Here is a 24,208-nt window from a genome sequence, read left to right on the forward strand (position 1 = left end):
TATTATTACTTATTCCCTGCAGAGAAATTTGAATCTTGGTGTGGGGTGGCCTTCTTTTTTAATTGCATTTTTTTCTTGGAGAAATAATTGTGAAAAACTAAGTTGCTGAAGTTTATTCACTGTCACGCGATTTACTTCATGGGGAAGCATGGAGCCATGATCAAATCAAATTTCACAAAATCGTTATGTCGTAGAAATAATGTTTTACTTACACATCACCTCATAATATAACTTGAACTTACCAAGTTCAAGCTCAATTCGCAATTAAGCTGTAATCACATAATTACACTGTTGAATGTTGAGTATTGACTTAACACTGATATTATTTAGTTACTTAATTGGAATTCAGGCAAATAACAAAAAGACACCGACATTGTGGCTACATGCCCATCATGGTCAGCGATGAGATCTACACTGCATGCTTTATAGTGACTTTGATTCATTTCACCTAAAAAAAATGTATATTGGCGAGTTGCCAATGGCAACCAACTACCAAATAGTCACTGGAATACAAAATGTGTCACTGCCTAGTGCACAGTGAAGCCTATGGTTAATTAAACTTCAAAGTTGGAAACGATTTTGTGTTTATATTCATTTATTATTGAAATGATTACTGGAAATAGAGGATGCGGGCCCTGTTAATAAAAATATTCATTGCGTTGCATTGTTCTTCACAAAATTTCATAGGCGCCTCTGTAGCCAGGTGGGCAGGAGCAGCAGCACATAGCACATGCTTCTTTATTAGACCGGGGTTCGAGCCCATGACCACCAAATACGGAGGATGCGGAAAGGTCAGGGAATGACCACCGCATATCCCCGGAGCAATATGGCCTTAGTTGCTAATGCTCCTAAAAACCAAATAACAACAACAACAAAATTTCATATAACTCTGTTCACTGTGTATCTAGATTTAAATAGCTGGGTGTGCTGCAGTGCCTATGGACGAGCCGCCCCTGGATTGGAGAAAGCTCAGTGCTGATGGCATTCTTCCTTGCTCAGACTGCACATAATGAGGGATATAAATTTAAATTGAGGAAAGATGGTTGCTGGACAGATGTGAAGAGATTTACTTTCAGCCAGCAGTGGTTGATTGTTGGAACAAACTTCCATCTGTTGTTGTAGAAGTCATTAGACTGAATAAATTCAAGAAATAATTAGACAAATATTTGCTTTACTTCATCATATGTCACTACTACTATTACTATTAATAATAATTAAAATTTTTAGTTTAGATTGGACTGCAGGAAGTTTTATTTTAGCCAGCGAGTTATAAATTACTGGAATAAGTTGCCTTCATGGGTGGTAGAGGCCGACAGTTTGGGGAAATTGAAAGGTCATCTGGATAGTACTTTCGAGTAAGGGTAGCGCATAGGATGATAGGTTTAATTTCCTTTTTTTTTTATTATTATTATTATTAATTATTATTATTTAGTTTTTTATTTTATTTTTTTTGTTTTTATCATTGTTTTGTTCGGATTTTTTTTTTTTTTTTTGGCTGGTGCAGCATAAGTCATAGGCTTTCTTGCACCATGCGGCCATTACTAATACTAATAATAATAAAATGAGTGAATTTTAACTTCAAATTCACTCATTTTATTATTATTATTAATAGTAATAGTAGTAGTGAAAACAACTAATACTGACATAATCAAGCTGAATGAAAGGATTGTATATTTTGCAAGGATTGTAAATAGGAGAAGTCATACTTCTTATCAAAAGCAGCACGAGTGCAAAAAAGAGCGTTTGCTGAGACAGAAGTTACATCTGCCTGCATAGAATCTGTGTGGTGTAAGCTAGTTTGAAGCAAAGTTATAATGAGAGTAGGATTGTAATTTCCAGACACAGAAGATTGTGAAGAGTGTGATTAGTATTTGTACCAGCATCATTCATTACTCGCAAATCGGATAAACATCACAGGGCTTACAGTACAGTCACCATTGATAGGCAGTAATCACACAATCATTGGTTGTAAGATGAAGACATTGGAAGATGCTGCAGTAGTTAATGATGAAGGCACAGGTTTTAATTTCAAAAAAGGGGACTATGACAGTTTAAGGTGACACTTGGCATCTGTGAATTGGGCAGATTACAGAATTAAGGCGAATCTATTAAATTATAAATACCTTTAAAGCAATGCTCACAGAAGCCAAAAATTCATGTATACCATTTAGAAAATATAGTACAAAGAGGATGCTGAGATGTATGAATATGATGCTTGCCAGACTAATAGAGCAGCAAAAGAGGGCTTGGGAAATTACAGTGATGAAAAGCACTGAAGCCTGCAACAGCTACAAGTTGATCTGTAATAGTAAGACAGAAAAGGTTAGGACAGCCAAGGCTTATTATGAGAAAGTACTGGCTAAGAGAGCAAATAATGGGGACAAGGAATTTTTCACGTATGTGAATACAACAAAGAAAATGAATCAGATTAGTCCCTTGTGTACTGTGTGTGTTTATGTGTGTATGTTGGAAAGTCTTGGATTAATCAGTTGATGTTCCTGATAAATTTAATAAATGCTTTGCAGTGATCTTTATTGACAAAAAACTCTTGATGGTGAGGAGTGGCTGCAAAAGTGAAGATGGAAAGCAGAAATTTAGCAATATTGAAATTTCAGAAAATTTTTTATTAGGAAAACTTTCAAGCCTAAAGGCAAGTCAGGTTCCTGGAGTTGAAGGCATATACCTAGTAATTTTGAGGAAGCAGCCAGAGAGTGTATTGAACCATTGAAGTTAATTATTAGGGCATCATTGAACTTGGGAGAAATTCCTATGAATTGGAGAAGTGCTAGTGTATCACCAATACATAAAGGTTCTAAGAGTGAAGTTGTAACTACAAACTGGTTAATCTGACTTCAGTGGTAGGAAAATCTTGGTGGCAATGATTAAGAGGCAATCCAGGGACATTTTGATAGAAATGGAATTCTGAAGGACACTCAAACATGGTTTTGTTCAGAGAAAATAATATTTAACTAACTTGGTAAGCTATTTTAACAGTTATTCATGAGGTGAATGTAAGGAACAGTTTTACGTAGTTTACTTGGATTTTATCAAGGTATTTGAATCAGTCTGTCATGAAAGGTTACTATATAAGGTGGAACATGTTGGAATTGCTGACAATGTTCTAAGATGGATTGCAGGATGGCAGCAGAGTAGAAAACAAGGGTTGTGATTAATGAATATTTTTAAGATTGGTGTAACATTAGAAGTGTAGTCCTCCAATGATTGGTTTTTGGACCACTTTTTTCTGATTTTCATACACGACATTGATAAAGTTATAAAAAGGGCGTTATGTCAAAATTTGCAGATGATGTAAAGTTTCGGTGAACTGTTAATGATCAATGGCAAGCAGCATTCCTTCAGGATGACTTGAACAAGTTTCAGCAATGATTATAAAAGTGGCAGCTGCGTTTTAGTGTAGCAGAATGTAAGGTCTTACATTTGAAGAATAGCAATAACTTATACACTTGGTAGGATTGAGTTAAAAAAAAAAAAAACAAAAAAAAAAACATGAAAGGTGGGGGGGGGATCTGGGTCTTATGAAATGGGTGAATTTGAAGTTTCTGACCAGTGTGAACAGTGGCCAAGGAAGGCCATGGTGTCCTTCTGATTGAACAATAGCCTGTAAAGGTGGTGAGGTCATATCCCACTGTATAAGGCAGTTGTAAGATTGCACTTGGAATCCTCTGTTCAGCTACGAACACCTCATCTAAAAAAGACATTGAGATTCTTGTAGGGTCCAAAGATGGGCAACTGCATGGTGAGATTGCAAAAGACAAGCATACGAGGAAAGACTTCGATTTTGTGGCCTATACAACTTGGCAACCAGCCACCTTAGAGGGAACCTGATTCAGGTTTATAAGTTTCACAGCCTTACAGACCTCTGAGAGGGTTAGTAAAATGAACGAATGTGAAATTTTCCCTTTTATAAAAAGTCCAGAACTAGGGTCAATAAATTATAGGGGGAAGAAGTTTAGACTAGGATGTAGAAAGTTTTCTTTTAGCTTGCAAGTTGTTGATTACTGGAATGTGTTGCCTGAGGTAGCCGAGCCTGACAGTTTGAAGAAATTCAAATGTCTGCTGGATAGTTACCTATGTGAGAAGGGAAGTGTATAATTTGTCTATTTTCTTATGTTTTTTTTTTGAGGGGGGGGGGGGTGAAGCAAAAGCCTGTGGCTTCTTTGCACTATAGGACTAATACTAAAAATAAAAATTATGGCTTGTCCATTTTGTAATGACAGTCAGTGATTCTTGAGAGGAGAAGGGAAGGAATGGAAAGTAGAAGATTGACACTATAGCGGATGTGCAGTATCCACCTTTCATTTGGACACACAAGAATTCTGTGCTTGAACTCGATGATACCTCACGGCCCTAAAAGGATGATAATATGTGTATGCCTTTAGCCAAACATAGTTTCTCCTAAAGGCACATGCTTTATAAAGACCATCTTGTCCTGACTGTGCTGTATACCCATGTACATGGTTAATTTTAGTAGTTTTACTTTAAGTAGTTTTCCATAGGGGAGAATTTTAAATTATATGAGATAGCCTCTTATAATTTAAAATAAAATATAAATTTTAAAAATTTAAAATAAGTGTAAATTATATTATATGAACCTAGCCCTTGCATTTCTATAAATTCAGCTATATTCAGCCATCGCGAATCTACTGGGAGTAAATCCAGTGTTTCCTTCCCATCTTTTGGTAGGAGAGGGAATATTGCAGGGCATCCTTGATTTTAAATATTTTAATGCTGCAATAAAGATTGATTTTTCAAATTAAAAATTATTAAGATTTTGATATTATAATAATAATTAAGAAATTATAAGGCAACCGGTTATGCATGTATTTAAGTATTTAAATATAATTGCTGTTGTGTTATATTTACATATAATTTAAGCTACCATGTGGTAATTGGAATTGTGTTTTTTTTTTTTATTTATTTTTTATTAGTAGAGGCATCTGATGCAAGAAAGCAAGCTTATGCAGCATCAGCCAAAAAAAAAAAAAAAAAAAAAAAACCCACTTCCACTTCACCCCTCTGTTCGTTCAAAATATCTGTCCAGCTGAGCCTTAAACTTATTTAGGCTATCAACCTCCACCACAAGGGATGGCAGTCTGTTCCACCAACCAACCACCCGCTGGCTAAAGGCAAATTTCCGCACGTCTATCCTACATCTGTCTTTCCTCAATTTGAATTTATGCCCTCTCAGGTGATTTTTCTGAGCTAGAGGAAGAATCCCATCAGCATTGAGCCAAGGCTTTATACACCTCTATCAGATCACCTCGCTGGTGCCTAGTCTCCAGACACTGTAAGTTGCAAAACTTAAGCCTTTCTTCGTAAGAGCACCCCTTTGTTCCATTCACTAATCTTGTTGCCCTTCTCTGTACTCGTTCCAGCAGCTCTACATCCTTCTTGAAATGAGGCCTCCAGACCTGTATACAGTACTCTAGGTGTGGCCTGACCATTGCCTTATACAATGGAATAATCACCTCCTTATCCCTGCTGGAAAAATTCCTGTATATCATTGACAATACTCCATGAGCTACTCTTGCAGCCCATCTGCACTGCTCAGAGAACTTCATATCTGCCTGCACAACCACCCCTAAGTCCCTTTCATTCTCTACCACTGTCAGTGTAGTACCACAGAGTTGATACGTTGCTCTGGGGTTGCTGTTTCCCATGTGTAGTACTTTACATTTGTCAATGTTAAACTTCATTTGCCACCTCTCAGCCCATCTGCTCAACCTTTCCAGATCCTGTTGCAGCAGCATAGTGTCTGTAGTGTCCTTGACAACCCTGCCAACCTTTGTATCGTCTGCAAACTTGGACATTAAGCCGGATATACCATCATCAATATCATTTATAAATACAGAAAACAATAATGGACCCAACACTGAGCCCTGAGGGACTCCACTAATAACATCAGTCCACGATGAGCAGTGTCCATTGATTACCACTCTCTGTCTTCTCCCCCTCAACCACCCCTTTATCCATAGCAGCAATTTGCCTCCAATGTCACACTGCTCCAATTTGTGTAGCAGTCTTCCATGTGCAACAGTATCAAAAGCCTTTCTAAGATCCAAGTATATAATATCAAAGTTATTCCCTGCATCCAGTTCTTTTGTGACTGCATCATAGTATCCAATCAAGTTGGTCAGGCAAGACTTCCCCTTAACAAAACCATGCTGTGTCTGAGCTGTAACTGAAGTCTTGTCTAAATGATCCTGCAGTCCTTCTTTTACCAGTGCCTCCATTAATTTTCCTGGAACAGAAGTTAAGCTCACAGGTCTATAATTACTTGTGTCAGCCTTTGATCCTCCTTTGTGAATTGGGGTCACATTTGCACATTTCCAGTCTATGGGTACCTCCCCTGAGTCCAAGGAAGCTCTCATAATTATGGCTAAGGGTTTGCTTACTTCCTTTGCTGCCTCCTTTAATATAACTGGATAGATCCCATCCACCCCGGGTGCCTTTCTTGTGTTTATCTTCAACAGTTTCTCCTCCACTTTACTCCCAGTTATTTCAAGATTCTGTAGCTTACTGCTAGAGTTGAATACACCTCTGGCATTCCCCTCGCTGAATAACTCCTCATGTGTGAATGTCGATGCAAAATATTCATTTAGTTTGTTGGCTACCTGAGCAGGATCATCAACACTTGACCCATCAATATCAAGTGGACCAATCTGATTCATCCCCTTCCTTCTAGAGTTTACATAAATAAAGAACTCTTTGCTGTTTTTCTTTGCATCCCTTGCCAAGGATTTCTCGTAATCTGCCTTCGCCTGCCTAACCTCCTTTGTAACTTGGTTGCATATCAACTTGTATCTATCATAGGCTTCTGTGTCATGTGTTAATTTGTATGTATCCCATGCATTTTTCTTCTCTGCCATATGCCTCATTAGTTCATCTGACATCCATTTTGGCCTAAACCTTGAACAATATTTCTTAGTTGGTATGTAAAGCCTAGTAGCTTCCAAGATAAGTTCTTTGAATGCTTCCCATTTTGAATTTGCTGTTGGTAACATCATCAGTTGGTCCCACTGTATAGAATTTAAATACTGTCTCAGTCCATCGTAGTCGCCTTTACGGAAGCAATAACCCTTCCCTTTACCCCTAATGGTAGTTACCTCTTTGAGTAAATCCCACTTCAGCACACTGTGATCACTGCCACCTAGTGGTTCATTTATCTGCAGATTCTTAATGCATGAAGAATCACTGCTGATAATCAAATCAAGAGTATTACTCCCTCTAGTTGCCTCCCGAACATGCTGATGTAGAAAACAATCATCCAATAAATCCACAAAAGTCCTGCTAGTGTGTGAGTAACCAGCCCCCAAATTCCAGTCAATATCTGGGAAATTAAAATCTCCCATTATAAGACACTCTGATTTACTGGCCCACTCTATTTCCCTGTACAGTTCCTTATTATACTCATCAGAGTCATTAGGCCTATAGCACACTCCTACTCTCAATTTTGATCTCCCAATGTTTATGTCACACCAAACTGACTCCACACTGCACTGTCCAGCGATGTCGACTGGCTTCACTTCCTTGGTTTTTATGTGTTTCTTAACTAATAGCATAACCCCTCCCCCCTTCCTATCCTGTCTATCCTTTCTGTAGACGTTGTACTCCCCAAATTGCAGTTCTGCATCCCTTATATCTGTGTGACACCACGTCTCTGATATCCCAACAATATCTGCCTTCGATGTTTTGAGCAATACCTCAAATTCATCAAATTTATTTACTAAACTCCTAGCATTGGTGTACACGCAAGTATACCTGCACCTGTTTGTATTCTTAGCTACCCTAACACAACCCATGTGTTTACTTGTACCGCAATGGCTCCCAGCAGTCTCTGAAATACCATGCATCTTGTTTTTCAGGCTTCTGCTCATTCTAATAGAAGCAGTGCAAGAATCTCTTTCACCTCTGCCAGTGGCTACTGTCAATCTATTGGTCTTTGTCCCCCCCCAAGCTAGCAGTTTTCCGACCCACCTAACACTGCCTCGATAGCATCAGCAAATATTCTTGCACCCTTTCTATTTAAGTGTATCCCATCCCTGTAGAAGCAATCTCTCCTGTTAACAAGTACAGTCCAGGCTGAAAAAAATTCTACCCCTTGAGCCTTGCACAATCTTTCCAGGGCCGAATTGATCGACAAGGCTCTCATCATATACTCCCTCCTATCGTGTCTGGGCAGAATTGCAGACACTTTCAAATTCAACCCTAATTCTCGGCTTTTGTTCAACAGTGACCTGTACTTGTTAAGTAATTCTGCCGGTCTCCTACTCTTAATATTATTAGTGCCAAAAAAATTTTTAAATTAAAAATGATGATAATATAATAATTTTGTGCCTTTAAAATCTCATTTATGGAAATAGTTTGGACTTCATATTTCCAGAGAAGTTTTCATAGTTTGATTTGTAGGTGTCGAATGTTCTCCTTGTCAAGGCAGTGTTATTATTAATTTTGTCTGTTTGTTAATATTTTTCTTTGCAGCATTTGTAGTCTGGGCTAAATCAGAACTACAGCAATTGTTTTTTCAAAGTTTTTCATGGAATGTTTTTACAACTCAAGTTGCACCAACTGTTGCTGCTGAATGTGTAGCAGTTATTAGAAGCCATTGTGATCAGGTGAGTCACTGTGAACTAAATTCTCAGTTAATTTAATTTTTAATGTTTAAAAATTAATAAATAAAGTTAATGATTTTTTATATTAAAAAATTATTCTCTGCTAGCCAACTACATTTACAATGTTGAGATTTGCTCTCTGTGGCAGCCAAGTAGATGTAATTTAATTTCGTGTTGTGCTTAAGCTATGCAATGGTAAATTGAAGTGGACTTTAGTTATTAAAATAAATAAAGTAACTACACTGAGTGGACAGAAATCATGGGATACCTGCCTATTAATGGGTAGAGCCACCTTTTTCCCAGTTAAAGGCAGTCATATGGCGAGGCATTAAGTTCACTAGTTCAAGAAAGCCTTCCACAGGTATTTCTATCCATGCTTGCTGCACTGCTGTCCGTAATTCTGTCGCATTCCCGGGTGGAGGATCCAAAACTCGAAAGGACCTTTCCACAGCATCCCAAAGATACTCCACAGGGTTCATTTCCAGTGAATGGAGAGGCCATTCCATGGTGGTAAAATCTGCAGAATGCTCTTCAAACTATGTTCTAGTCACCACGGCTCTGTGGGGAGGCACGTTGTCCTGCTGGAAGAGTCCCTTGCCCTGTGGGTGCACAATGACCATGAAGGGATGGATGCAGATAGTCTGCAAGGATGGACATGTAACCTGGACCGTTCAGAGATACGTCTAGATATATCAGATGTCCCAACATGTGCCAGTTGAATACACCCCAGACCATTATCAGCCACCTGCCTGAACAGTTCCTCGTTGACATGACGGATGCATAGCTTTGTGCGGTTTCCGTGAGATATGCACCCTTCCATACTCTCAATATAACTGGAAATGAGGCTCATTGGACCAGAAGACTCATCTCCAATCATCCAAGGGACAGTGCCGATGTTCTTTTGACCAGTTGAGGCATAGAGTCCTGTGTAGTGGTGTTAGCAATAGGACTCTGGTGGGTTGGCAGCTCCCATATCATATTGCAGCTAATGATCGCTTGATGGTCTTGGTGGAAACATTTCTGGCACCTCCCTTGTTGAAGTCTGCGATGATTTGTGCCATTGTCACTCTCCAGTTGCCTGAAACAATGTAAGACAGATGTCAACGGCCACGTTCATCCACCACCTTTCTCTGCTCAAAGCACTGTCCACAGTGAGATGTTATTCCAGAAATTTCTCATACAGCGCAATTTCTGTACTACATCTGCGATAGAGTGACCCATGCATCAGGCACCGACTATCATCCATCTTTCAAAGTCTGTTAATTCATGATGTTTATCCATACTGATATCTAATTACTGAATGTAGTGTATCTATATACCTGCTAAGATGTGGGTTCATCCACTAGCGAGAGTTGTGACAGTGTTATGTTGCTCAGCAACCAGGTATCCCACGAATTCTGTCATTTCAGTGTAATGAAATGTCTATGTAAGTATGTGAATACTTACATAGACAACAGCTACCATTGCAGGGAGAGTTATTTACAGAGAATTTAGTTTAGTATTGGTATAATAGCATTAGTTGAGACATATGATGCAAGAAAGTAAACTTATACAGCATCAGCCAAAAAAAAAAAAAACCTTCCCATTTCACCCGTGCAGTCACTCCAAATGTTTGTCAGCATTAAATTTATTTAAGCTATCAACTTTCACAACAGATGGAAATCTGTTCCAGCAATCAACTACCTGCTGGCTAAAGGCAAACTTCCGCACATCTATTCTACAACTGTCTTTCCTCAGTTTGAACCTATGCCCCCTCAGGTTCTTAATCTGAGCATGCAGAAATATCCCGTCAGCATTGAGCCTGCTCAAACCATTCAAGGCCTTATGCACCTCAATCAGATTACCTTGCAGGTGCCTAGTCTCCAGATGCTGCAACTTGCAGACTTAAGCCTTTCTTCGTAAGCACACTTCTTTGTTCCTCTCACCAATCTTGTTGCCCTTCTCTGTACTCATTGTAGCAACTCTACATCCTTCCTAAAATGAGACCTCCAGACCTGTATACAGTACCCAAGGTGTGGCCTGACCATTGCCTTATACAAGGGGATAATCACCTCCTTGTCTCTGCTAGCAAAATTTCTGTACATCATTGACAATACCCCACAAGTGCATCGTTAGATTCAGGGGAGGATCCCATGGACTGGAATGAGCAAATGTATCCCAAATTCCCAAATAGGGTTCAAAGGGTGATACAAATAATTATGGACCAGTTAGTTTAACTACTATTCTTCATTAAATAATGAAGTCACTGGTTAATGAAGTGTTGCAGAACCATCTACGCAAGACTGCAGTAATAGTTCAGACACAGCATTGGTCTGTTAAGGAGACCCTGAAGTCTTGTCCGACCCCAGGGGCTCACATCTGGTGAGTTTTCACATCACCCAGGGTCCTGAGCTGGATATCATCATTCTTCTCTTTCTTGGTGATTCCCTTCTACTTCTCTCTCTCTCTCTCTCCCCCCCTCCCTCCCTCCCTCCCCGGGTAATTCAGAACTTTATTTTGCTTGGTGTAGCATATGCCTCAGGCTTCCTTGCACCATATGTCTAATAATAATAATAAATAAGTACTGATGACCAGTTTGTTTGAAATCTGCTGGCTGTAAAAACAAATAAATGGACTGAATAGTTCAGGTTATTTTCTATATACAGGCAACCCCCGTATAACATGGTTTCACTCTAACACAGTTAATAAATTGCGGCAATCCTTGCACACACGGTATTTATATAACACGGTTTCGCTCTAACACCGTATTTTTGAGCATTTGTGTGGAGAAAACCCTGTTATTATGTTGAATGTAATTTTTCAATATTTCCATTCTTTTTTTTTTTTAAACCCTGCCGTTGACTCTCTAGTTGTTATGCAAAAAAAAAAAAAAAAATGGGAGAAATCCCTGTGTTAGGTTCTGTGCTATTGAACTTGTGGAAAAATCTAGATGTCAAAAAGTTTTATTACTACTGGATAATGCACCAAGCCATCTAAAAGAATTAGAAGTCATCTAAGCATTGAAGTAATATTCCTACCACTTAATACAGCTTCTTTAATTCAGCCATTTGATCAAGGCATTATATCTACCTTTAAAATGCATCACATTAGAAAATCGTATTGTTAGAATTGATTTTGAATCTATTGAAGTAATGGAGGCGTGGAAACATTTTTCAATTGTGGACTATTGGTTTGTTTGTTTGTTATTTGATTTTTAGGAGCATTAGCAACTAAGGCCATATTGCTCCGGGATATGCGGTGGCCATTCCCTGACCTTTCTGCATCCTCCGTTTTTGGTGGTGACGGGCTCGAACCCCGGTCTAATCAAGAAGCGTGTGCTACGCACTGTTGCTCCTTCCCACCTGGCTATGGAGGCGCCTGGACTATTGGCTTTATTGCTCAATGAACTAAACCGTCAACATTGAATGGGTCTTGGAAAAATGTATGGTCAGAGTCAGTTCAATCAGGAAATATGATTGAACCGGCAGAAAACGGAATCGGTGTGTGATAGTAGAACATGGTAAATTGGTAGGAGGGGAAGGTTTTGGTGATATGACTACTGAAGCCATCCAATTGGTAGAATTGCCGTTCCCCGCACCAGGTGGAAAAGACATGAGTTCGAATCCTGTCCGTGATGGGAGGGATTTTTATGGGTATTTTTCCAACGTGGCTGAGTTAATCAGTCTCAAGCAAGGGTAGCATGGCTTTTTCTCCCAGAAACTCAGGTTTTTCGTCTAGTAAAACAGAAAATTGTCCTCAGAACACAAGCCGTTTATAGACAATATATACAGAGCAACATGGCCTTAGTTGCCAGTGCTCCTAAAAAAAAAAAAAAAAAGTTATGGTCACTGAAGACATTCAAGAATTACTGGTAGAAAAAGAGGCTGGCCAAGCGGATTTAGTGGAAATGGCATCAGAGGTAAACCAAATCAATTCAGAGGATGATAGAGCAGATGAAAATTCTTATTTTATTTATTTTTTTATTTTTTGATCTTATTTTTTGAATGCAGATTCTTCGGCTGAAAGGAGCCCAAAGTTCAAAAGGGAGCTTCAAAAATGCTTAGTTTCATATGAAATTTGCAAAGATCTATCAAGCAAAAGTGAACAAATCCAGATTACTGATTTTTTAAAGAGACCAGAAGATAGACGAATATGGAATGGTGCATTTTTGTTAGCATTTGGAACATAATCCCCTTTTTGCACTGGTTCTTAATCCCATATAATTCGGTTTCGCACTACACGAGATTTTATAGGAACCTAACTACTGTGTTATACGAAGATTACCTGTATTTACTGTGCTGCATGGCTTTTGCTATGTTAAATATTTATAGGAACAAGGCTGTATTGTTTGGCTGTGCATTTCGGAACCTCTTCATAGCAGGTTAGTTTTTGAAATAATTTTGAGTTTTTTTTTAAATTTAATATACTAAACTGTATTTAATATATGGTTTGAATTGCTATAGCCACATAGATTAGTTTATTTTTGTATTTAGATGTGTATTTGAAAATAATAAAGGAATATTAAGCTGCAGCTTAATATTCCTCTTCAGTATTTTGGCGGAAACTTTAATTTCATTCAGCAGCTTAAATGTAACTTCACTAGTGGTTAAAGTTTGTTAACAGTATTAATTTCTGTAATACTTTGTTAATTTAAATTCTGTAATAAATTATAAATTAAAATTTTGTAATATTTCTATAGTTCAAATTTTACCTAAATTATGGTTGTTACAAGATCCACTTACAATACAAAATCCAAGGGCATAGTGACTCAGATGGAAATGTCTATGAGCATTCCTAGCTCATCTGACAATTCTTTGCACCTAATGTAAGGTGTATAATACTGATTTCAAATTAGAACTTGGTGCAATGTGAAAAGAAGTTCAGTCACTTAAGAAACAGGTGCTTGCCCTAGACACAGATGTAACTGGGAGATCGTCAGGGAATTCAGTATCTTGTGACCTGCCAAGTGATGCACCTCCAATTTGGGTTGCAGAAAAGAATAGTCAAGTGTATACTGCTCTGGTTGAAGGTGATTTAGTTATACTGGGAGACTATTGTCATTGAAATGGATAATGATTTTTATAATAAAGGTAGGCAGACCAGAACCAGTATGTGTTTGCTGGGAGCAACAATTAATGTTACCAACAGATTGTCAGATTTTAATGAGAGATAAAGAAAGAATTATTATTTATGTGGGGACTAACAATATTAAATGAATATGACATGACCATTTATTGGTTAAATAGAGGACCATGATGTAAAATTGCACGAGTTGTGTCAGAATGTGTGTGTCTGCAATTCTGCCCAAACATGATAGGTGGGATTATATGCTGTGAAAGCTTTGTGGATTAACTCAAAATGGTATTCATTGGAACAAAGGTGCTGCAACAATTTTTGCCAGTCATTGAGGATACCTTAAGGGTTCAGGGAAACTGCTAGTTAGGAAATAGAAGGGTAGTATAGATCTGCATTTATCCGATGATGATGTGGGTCAAGGTAATGCTTGCACTCACATCAAGAATTCCTGTTTGCTGTCACAATAACAGATGTTGGCAAGATGTTCTATGGGTAGCAATGCCTCAAATGAGCAGAAAAATAAAGCCAGCCAAAGTGACAAGCCTAACTAACTTCAAGGAGTGTGTCAGGGTAGCAAACTGTAGAAGAATACTTAGCCTTAATTGTGTCTACAGTAATGTCAGGTGTGTTGCCAATAAAATGGCTGAATTCGAACTCTTGCTAAGGACAACTTAATGTTGACATAATAGGGCTGGCAGAAACGTGGTGCCACCCAGAAATTGGGGATGACAAGTTGCACTATGGTATGTATAATGTATTTAGGATGGATAGGAGGGCTGCTTTTGATAAGAAGGTCATGCTTCTTATCAAAAGCAGCCTGAGTGCAAAAAGAGCTTTTGCTTAGTTAGAGTTATGTCTACCAGCATAACTGTGTTGTGTGTTAGAAACAATACTTCAATCTACCCCAGATTAATTGTAATAAGTGGGAGGGGAAACTCACCATGGGGAAAATTTTTTTAAAATAAAATAGATGATTATTATATGTACCAGCATGTTAGAGAAAATACTAGTAGCGAGAATATTCCAGATCTCATCATTCATTACGAATCAGATGACATCACAGGGGTTACACAGTACAGGAACTATTGGCAGGTGATCACACATTTATTATTTGGAAGATGAAAGCTATTGCAGTAGTTAAAGGTAAAGGCATGGGTTTTAATTTCAGAAGAAAGGACTGTGACAATTTAAGGCACTATATTGGCATCTATTAATTGTGTGAATTGCAGAGTGAGGGCGAATACATTTGAATCATGGAATACTTCTAATGAAAAATAATGGGATGAATCAGATTGGTCCACTTGATATCGATGGGTCAACTGTTGATGATCCGGCTCAGGTGGCTAACAAACTAAATGAATATTTTGCATCGACATTCACACATGAGGAGTTATTTAGCGAGGGGAAAGCCAGAGGTGTATTCAACTCTAGCAGTAAGCTAGAGAATCTTGTAATAACTGAGAGTAAAGTGGAGGAGAAATTGTTGAAGATAAACACAAGAAAGGCACCCGGGGTGGATGGGATCTATCCAGTTATATTAAAGGAGGCAGCAGAGGAAGTAAGCAAACCCTTAGCCATAATTATGAGAGCTTCCTTGGACTCAGGGGAGGTACCCACAGACTGGAGATGTGCAAATGTGACCCCAATTCACAAAGGAGGATCAAAGGCTGACACAAGTAATTATAGACCTGTGAGTTTAACTTCTGTTCCAGGAAAATTAATGGAGGCACTAGTTAAAGAAGCACTGCAGGATCATTTAGACAAGACTTCAGTTATAGCTCGGACACAGCATGGTTTTGTTAAGGGGAAGCCTTGCCTGACCAATTTGATTGGATACTATGATGCAGTCACAAAGGAACTGGATGCAGGGAATAACTTTGATATTATATACTTGGATCTTAGAAAGGCTTTTGATACTGTTGCATATGGAAGACTGCTGCACAAATTGGAGCAGTGTGACATTGGAGGCAAATTGCTGCTGTGGATAAAGGGGTGGCTGAGGGGGAGAAGACAGAGAGTGGTAATCAATGGACACTGCTCATTGTGGACTAATGTTATTAGTGGAGTCCCTCAGGGCTCAGTGTTGGGTCCATTATTGTTTTCTGTATTTATAAATGATATTGATGATGGTATATCAAGCTTAATGTCAAAGTTTGCAGACGATACAAAGGTTGGCAAGGTTGTCAAGGACACTACTGACACTATGCTGCTGCAACAGGATCTGGAAAGGTTGAGCAGATGGGCTGAAAGGTGGCAAATGAAGTTTAACATTGACAAATGTAAAGTACTACATATGGGAAACAGCAACCCCAGAGCAACGTATCTACTCTGTGGTACTACACTGACAGTGGTAGAGAATGAAAGGGACCTGGGGGTGGTTGTGCAGGCAGATATGAAGTTCTCTGAGCAGTGCAGACGGGTGCAAGAATAGCTCATGGTGTATTGTCAATGATATATAGGAATTTTTCTAGCAGGGATAAGGAGGTGATTATTCCCTTGTATAAGGAAATGGTCAGGCCACACCTAGAGTACTATATACAGGTCTGGAGGCCTCATTTCAAGAAGGATGTAGAGCTGCTGGAATGAGTACAGAGAAGGGCAACAAGATTAGTGAATGGAACAAAGGGGGTGCTCTTACAAAGAAAGGCTTTAGTTTTGCAAATTACAGTGTCTGGAGACTAGGCACCGGCGAGGTGATCTGATAGAGGTGTATAAAGCCCTGAATGGTTTGAGCATGCTCAATGCTGATGGGATTCTTCCTCTCGCTCAGAATAATCACCTGAGAGGGCATAAATTCAAATTGAGGAAAGACAGATGTAGGATAGACGTGCAGAAATTTGCCTTTAGCCAGCGGGTGGTTGGATGGTGGAAGGAATAGACTTCCATCCCTTGTCGTTTAAGTTGATAGCCTAAATAAGTTTAAGGCTCAGCTGGACAGGTATTTTGAACGAACAGAGGGGTGAAGTGGAAGTGGTTTTTTTTTTTTTTTTTTTTTGGCTGATGCTGCATAAGCTTGCTTTCTTGCATCATATGCCTCTGCTAATGCTAATAACAGAAGCCATGAAGATGAAGACATCCATAACATTAAGAAAATATTGCATGAGGAGGATATGGATGATTGCAGAGCTGGCTGGTCTAATAGAGCAGAAAAAGATAGCATGGGATAGTTAGAGCAACAAAAAATGCCCAAGGCCTACAACAGCCAGTTGATCTGTATTAGTACCACACATAAAGTTAGGGAGGCAAAGGCTGCATATGAAAAAGCACTGGCTAAGAGAGAGGACAAGGAAATTATGTTTTTTGAATACACCAAGGAGAAAACGAATCAGATCAAATCTTTGTGCACTGGTATGGAAAAGTTTTAGATACTTCAGCTGACCTTGCTGATGCTTTGAATAGGTACTTTGCATTGAGAAGAGGCTGTGCAAATGAGGCTGAGCCACAACAAATTAGTGATTTTGAAATTGCAGATGAGTATTTATTAGAAATACTTCTGAGTGTGATGTGATCTGCTGGCTGCAAAAGGATATAGAAGGACAAGATAGTCCTGAGAGTACCAAAACTTTTTTTTTGAAATCTTTTCTTTGCTGATGGTTGAACGATGAAGGCTGGCATGGTCCAGGAAAAAATTGTGATTTTCTTCCAATGCATGACGGTGCACTATGACTAAAATAATTGCTATACCAAAGAAATCCCCAATTTATGTCAAGTTAAGAAGGCTCAGATCTGTTTGTTGACTGTGTTGTATATTATGATTCTTGTATGCTTTCATGTGGTTAGGGAAGGCACACCTGATTAAGTGCTCTGCTGTATATGCTCATTATTACATATCTAAAGTCATCCATTCCAGTATCATTAGTGTCATTTCTGTTTCATAATGCTATCATTGTTACCCACATAATACTCTTTCATAATTTTATTAAGTATTATATTCTGTACACATGTATTTATTTAAAGGGATGTTAATACTACTGCTGATTTTGTGCATTCCAGATTATTAATTTGATAAAACTTTTTGATAGAAATATGCACCTATTTAATATATAGAAATAGTGGCATACCAAATAATATTCCAAATATGCATTATTATGCATGCTGCGAGCACACAAACATGCATACCATATATAACACGTGGGTTATATATCTTTTGCTGAGCATTTTATATAATATGATTGTATGTGTATTTGTACATAAATCACTGATATTTTCTCCATACAAATATGAAATTAAATTTTTGCACAATTTCAGCTTTCAGAAATTGGACTGGATTTATCTTTTGCATTGAATAGTTTACTTCAGACAGATGTTGAAAGGATAATCAATGAAACCAAGGACAAATTATTAGAATCTGTGAAACTTCGAGCGGCTGAAGATAAATGGCGACCTCAGAATCACCAGAATAAAGTTGGTCTTAATAAATTTCTAGAAGATATGAAAGAGATTGGGATAACAAACATTCAAGACCAGTATGTTCGTGGTAAGATTAAGATATTATTTTAGAAATGTTTTAACAATTTCATATGATTTAACTAATACTTTAATAAATTTTATTAATTGTCATATACTTCTTAACTCAACAAATGCAAACATCATAGAAATATCAGAAATATGGTGTCATTCTGATATACTGGATGAAGAATTTGAATATGGCAAATAAAAATATGTATAGGAGGGATAGACTTGATGAAGGAGAGGAGGGTGTTTAATGTAATGCTCTAATTGCTAAACATATAGATTCAAGACAAGTATATCCACACTATAATGAACTAATAGAATGGGCAGAAACTAACTAATAGAATGGGCAGAACAAATTAGAATGTCTTATTGTGGAAAACTTTCATTTTCCAGAAAATGACTAGACCTTGTCGATTAATTATTCATCTGGAATTTCTGGATGACTGCTTCTTACCTCAGTATAGCAGAAATACAACAAAGGTAAGCAGTATCTCAGTCTACTTTCTGGAAGGCTATGTTCTTAGACATTATATCATACCTACAAAATTACCCTTTACAACAGAAAAGTATTGTTGAAGTTATAGACTGAAGTGGGTTACAAAAGAACATACAAAACAAAAGATATATGGGATAATTATAAATTATCACAGGCCTTGAATCCTACATTAAATATAAATTAGTCTACCGTGAATTAGGGTTGAATTTGAAAGTGTCTGCAAGTCTACCCAGACACAATAGGAGGGAGTATATGATGAGAGCCTTGTCGATCAATTCGACCCTCGAAAGATTGTGCAAGGCTCAAGGGGTAGAATTTTTTTCAGCCTGGTCTGTACTTGTTAACAGGAGAGACTACTTCTACAGGGATGAGATACACTTAAATACAAAGGGCGCAAGAATATTTGCTGATGCTATCAAGGCAGTGTTAGGTGGGCCGGAAAACCGCTAGCTTGAAGGAGGATACTAGGACTAATAGATTAACAGTAGCCACTGGCAGAAGTGAAAGTGATTCTTGCACTGCTTCTATTAGAATGAGCAGCAGCCTGGAAAACAAGACGCAGGGTATTTCAGATACTGCTGGGAGTCATTGCGGTACAAGTAAATACATGGGTTGTGTTAGGGTAGCTAAGAATAGGAACAGGTGCACGTATACTTCCAGGCGCCTCCGTAGCCAGGTGGGAAGGAGCAGCAGTGCGTAGCACACGCTTCTTGATTAGACCGGGGTTCGAGCCCGTCACCACCAAATACGGAGGATGCGGAAAGGTTAAGGAATGACCACCGCATATCCTGGAGCAATATGGCCTTAGTTGCTAATGCTCCTAAAAAAAAAAAAAAACCAAACAACAACAACGTATACTTCCGTATACACCAATGCTAGGAGTTTGGTAAATAAATTTGATGAATTTGAGGTACTGCTCAAAACATCAAAGGCAGATATTGTTGGGATATCAGAAGTGTGGTGTCACACAGAAATAAGGAATGCAGAACTGGAATTTGGGGAGTACAATGTGTACAGGAAGGATAGACGGGATGGGAAGGAAAGAGGGGTTATGCTATTAGGCCTGGCTTCATTTCCAAGGAAGTGAAGCCAGTCGACATCGCTGGGCAGTGCAGTGTCGAATCAGTTTGGTGTGACAACACATTGGGAGATCAAAATTAAGAGTAGGAGTGTGTTATAGGCCTAATGACTCTGATGAGTAAAGTAAGAAACTGTACAGGGAAATAAAGTGGGCCAGTAAAACCAGTCTTATAATGGAAGATTATAATTTCCCAGATATTGACTGGAATTTGTGGGTTGGTCACTCACACACTAGGAAGGCTTTTGTGGATTTATTGGATGATTATTTTCTACATCAGCATGTTCGGGAGGCAACTAGAGGAAGTAATGCTTTTGATCTGATTATCAGTAGTGATTCTTCATGCATCAAGAATCTGCAGATAAAGGAACCACTAGGTGGCAGTGATCACTGTGTGCTGAAGTGGGATTTACTGAAAGGGTTGCCGACCGGGCTAGCCGAGTGGGTAAAAGTACCTGCCCGGCAACCCAAAAAGGTCGCGGGTTCGATTCCCGCCTCGGGCTTGGATCAAAGTACTGCAAAAACCTTGGGAGGTGCAATATGGCCACAGAAGCCGATGCGCCAACAACTACCAAATCAAAAAAAAAAAAAAAAAAAAAACTGAAAGGGTTAACTACCATTAGGGGTAAATGGAAGGGTTTTTGCTTTTGTAAAGTCGACTACGGTGGTCTGAGACAGTATTTAAATTCTATACGGTGGGACCAACTGATGATGTTACCAACAGCAAATTCAAAATGGGGAGCATTCAAAGAATTTATCTTGGAAGCTACTAGGCTTTACATACCAACTAAGAAATATTGTTCAAGGTTTAGGCTTAAATGGATGTCAGATGAACTAATCAGACGTATGGCAGAGAAGAAAAATGCATGAGATATATATAAAAATTAATGGGTGACATGGAAGCCTATGATAGATATAAGCTGGTCTGTAACCAAGTCACAAAGGAGATTAGGCAGGCAAAGGCAGATTATGAGAAATCTTTGGCAAAGGATGCAAAGAAAAACAGCAAAGAATTCTTTACCTATGTAAATTCTAGAAGGAAAGGGATGAATCAGATTGGTCCACTGGATTTTTATGGTTCAACTGTTGATGATCTTGCTTAGGTGGCTAACAAAGTAAATGAGTACAGTAAACCCCTGCTATTCGCGGGGGTTACGTTCCTGAGAAATGCCGCGAATACCGAAAACGCGAATACTGAGTTATGGCTCCCATAGTAATAAAGGGGTTCCGTTCCAAAGTATATAAGAAAAACTAGTCTAAAATTTTGTCTATTTATGTATTATATGTATCTTCATAATATGACTATGTACATAGACAGTACATAGTGAAATGCAAGCATATGGCATCGAAATGAAAATAAGAAACAGTTTAATATTAAATGTAATATTTATTAGAAATTTCAAACCAGCGTCTTTGCTAGCTAAAAAACCTATCCCGCCAGTGCTATCACCAGTTTCGCTAAAGCGTTGATAAGGAGTTTTGCGTTTTCACGAATGATGAGTGAATTTAACGGAATTTTATTTGGAGTTCGGTCTTCTATCCACAGATTTAAAGCTTTTTCCATTTTTTCTAATTTAACATCACGAGTTACAGAGCAAATTTTTGAAGCAATTAGCGCGTTTTCACGGACACTACGGCGGATTTTTTTCTTCCGATTTTTTGATTGATCGCACCCTTGACTCATTGATTTTATAATGTTTTGCCACTGAGGAGACACTTTCACCATTAGAAATTTTATCTAATAACTCAATTTTATTCGCTAATGGCATCACCTTCTTTGATATTTTCACATTTCTCTTGTTATTCGTAGTCATATTTTTGTAGGGGTTAGAAAGAACTTGTCCACAATAAAGTCACTTTCTTCCGTTAACACACTCGAAAAAAGTCTGTTTTACACTGCAAAACAGTAGATTTATCACTTTTGTAAGCATATCAATTTATAAATTGATAAATTTATTCAATTTATAAGCATATAAATTAAAAGCAAACGACGAAACCTTCCATAACAAGCGCATAACACATATTGAACAAGGATTAACAAGAAATATCCACACTCGCGATTTTGTCACCCCTCTCCCCCCCACCCACTGAGCGCTGTTTTGACCAGGAAAGATAATTTTAGCCACGCCCATGTTTTTTTATGGTGGAAAATATTCACGACACTTTAAAATTCACATTTTTTAGGTTTCATTTTATATTAAATCGGCGATCGCGAATACGCGAAACCGCGAATACAGATACCGCGAATAGCGGGGGTTTACTGTATTTCGCATCTACATTCACACATGAGGAGTTATTCAGGGAGGGGGAATGCCAGAGGTGAATTAAACTCTGGCAGTGAGCTAGATGATTTTGTAATAACTGAGAGGAAAGTGGAGGATAAATTGTTGAAGATAAACATAAAAAAAGCACCCAGGGTGGATAGGATCTATCCAGTTATATTAAATGAGGCAGCAAAGCAAGTAAGCAAACCCTTATCCATAATTATGAGAGCTTCTTTGGACTGAGGGGAGGTACCCATGGACTGGAGATGTGCAAATGTGACCTCAATTCACAAAGGAGGACCAAAGGTGACACAAGTAATTATAGACCTGTTAGTTTAACTTCTGTTCCAGGAAAATTAATGGAGGCACTGGTTAAAAAAGCACCGCAGGACCATCTAGACAAGACTTCAGTTATAGCTCGGACACAGCATGGTTTTCTTAAGGGAAAGTCTTGCGTGACCAATTTGATTGGATACTATGATGTGGTCACAAAGGAACTGGATGCAGGGAATAACTTTGATATCCTATATTTGGATTTTAGAAAGGCTTTTGATACTTTTGCAAATGGAAGACTGCTAAACAAATTGGAGCAGTGTGATATTGGAGGCAAATTGCTGTGTATAAAGGGATGGTTGAGTGGGAGAGAGAGTGATTTGATTTGGTAGTTGTTGGCGCATCGGCTTCTGTGGCCATATTGCACCTCCCAAGGTTTTTGCAGTACTTTGATCCAAGCCCGAGGCGGGAATCGAACCCGCGACCTTTGGGTTACCGGGCAGGTACTTTACCCACTCGGCTAGCCCGGTCAGCAGGAGAGAGAGTGGTAATCAATGGACACTGCTCATCGTAGATTAATGTTATTAGTGGAGTCACTCAGGGTTCAGTGTTGGGTCCATTTTTGTTTTCTGTATTTATAAATAATATTGATGATGGTATATCAAGCTTAATGTCCAAGTTTGCAGGGGATATGAAGGTTGGCAAGGTTGTTAAGGACACTAATGACAGTACGCTGCTGCAACAGGATCTAGAAAAGTTGAGCAGATGGAATGAGATGTGGCAAATGAAGTTTAACATCGACTAATGTAAAGTATTACGTATGGGAAGCAGTAACCCCAGAGTAACGTATCAACTCTTGTACTACACTGGCAGTGGTAGAGAGCAAAAAGGACCTGGGGGTAATTGTGCAGGCAGATATGAAGTTTTCTGAGCAGTGCAGACGGTCTGCAAGAGTAGCTCATGGTGTCTTGTCAGTGATATACAGGAATTTTTATAGCAGGGATAGGGAGGTGATTATCCCCTTATATAAAGCAATGGTCAGGCTCACCTTGAGCACAGGTCTGGAGGCCTCATTTTAGGAAGGATGTAGAGCTGCTGGAACGAGCACAAAGAAGGGCAACAAGATTAGTGAATGGAACAAAGGGTTGCTCTTACAAAAAAAGGCTTAATTAAGTTTTGCAAATTACCGTGTCTGAGACTAGGCACCTGCGAGGTGATCTTATTGAGGTGTGTAAAAGCCTTGAATGGTTTGAGCATGCTCAGTGCTGATGGGATTCTTCTTCTTGCTCAGAATAATCACATTTTGTCATAAATTCAAATTGAGGAAAGACAGATGTAGGATAGATGTGCGGAAATTTGCCTTTAGCCAGCGGTTAGTTGGTTGGTGGAACAGACTTCCATCCCTTGTTGTGGAAGTTGATAGCCTAAATAAATTTAAGGCTGAACTGGATAGGTATTTGGAATGAACGGGGTGGTGAAATGGGTGCATTTTTTTTTTTTGTTTTTTTTTCGGCTGGTGCTGCATAAGCTTGCTTTCTTGCATCATATGCATCTACTAATGCTAATGTTATCAAGTTACTCAAAGGGTTATGCATACTTAGTTAATTTCAAAATTAACTAAGAGGGCAAAGGACAGCAGCAAGGATTTCTTCATTAGCTGTAACAGAAAAAGAATCAACCATATATTATCCACTTGATACCTGTGGTAACAGTATCGAATAAATACTTTGCATCCCCATTCGCACATAAGAAAGTTTTTAAAATTTTACTAATATCAATTGAATGTTGAATGATTGTATGATAACTGAGAAGAGAACAGAAGTGAAGTCTAAGGTAAAAGCTCCTGGTTCTTTGTTCACTTTTAATTTTTAAAAGTGAACAAAGCGTTAGGAGCTGATGGAACAAAAGCAAACCTTTTTTTTTTTTCTGTATAATGAGGGCATCCTTATATTCA

General features: G+C 38.5%; 1 protein-coding gene across 3 annotated transcripts in view; it reads left to right on the forward strand.

The window, feature by feature from the left end:
• The window catches only part of Exo84 (exocyst complex component Exo84), a 210,753-nt gene that overhangs the window by 160,896 nt on the left and 25,649 nt on the right, over window positions 1-24,208 (forward strand). For all 3 annotated transcript variants that reach the window (XM_090373093.1, XM_090373094.1, XM_090373095.1), the window contains 2 exons: window positions 8,503-8,636; window positions 17,937-18,165. In XM_090373093.1, the coding sequence (XP_090229219.1) occupies window positions 8,503-8,636; window positions 17,937-18,165 (363 nt within the window). The remainder of the gene's footprint in view (window positions 1-8,502; window positions 8,637-17,936; window positions 18,166-24,208) is intronic.

Source organism: Mastigoproctus giganteus, chromosome 5, assembly GCF_048544385.1.
Source record: "Mastigoproctus giganteus isolate SK-2022 chromosome 5, ASM4854438v1, whole genome shotgun sequence".
In the NCBI taxonomy this organism is placed as follows: domain Eukaryota; kingdom Metazoa; phylum Arthropoda; class Arachnida; order Uropygi; family Thelyphonidae; genus Mastigoproctus; species Mastigoproctus giganteus.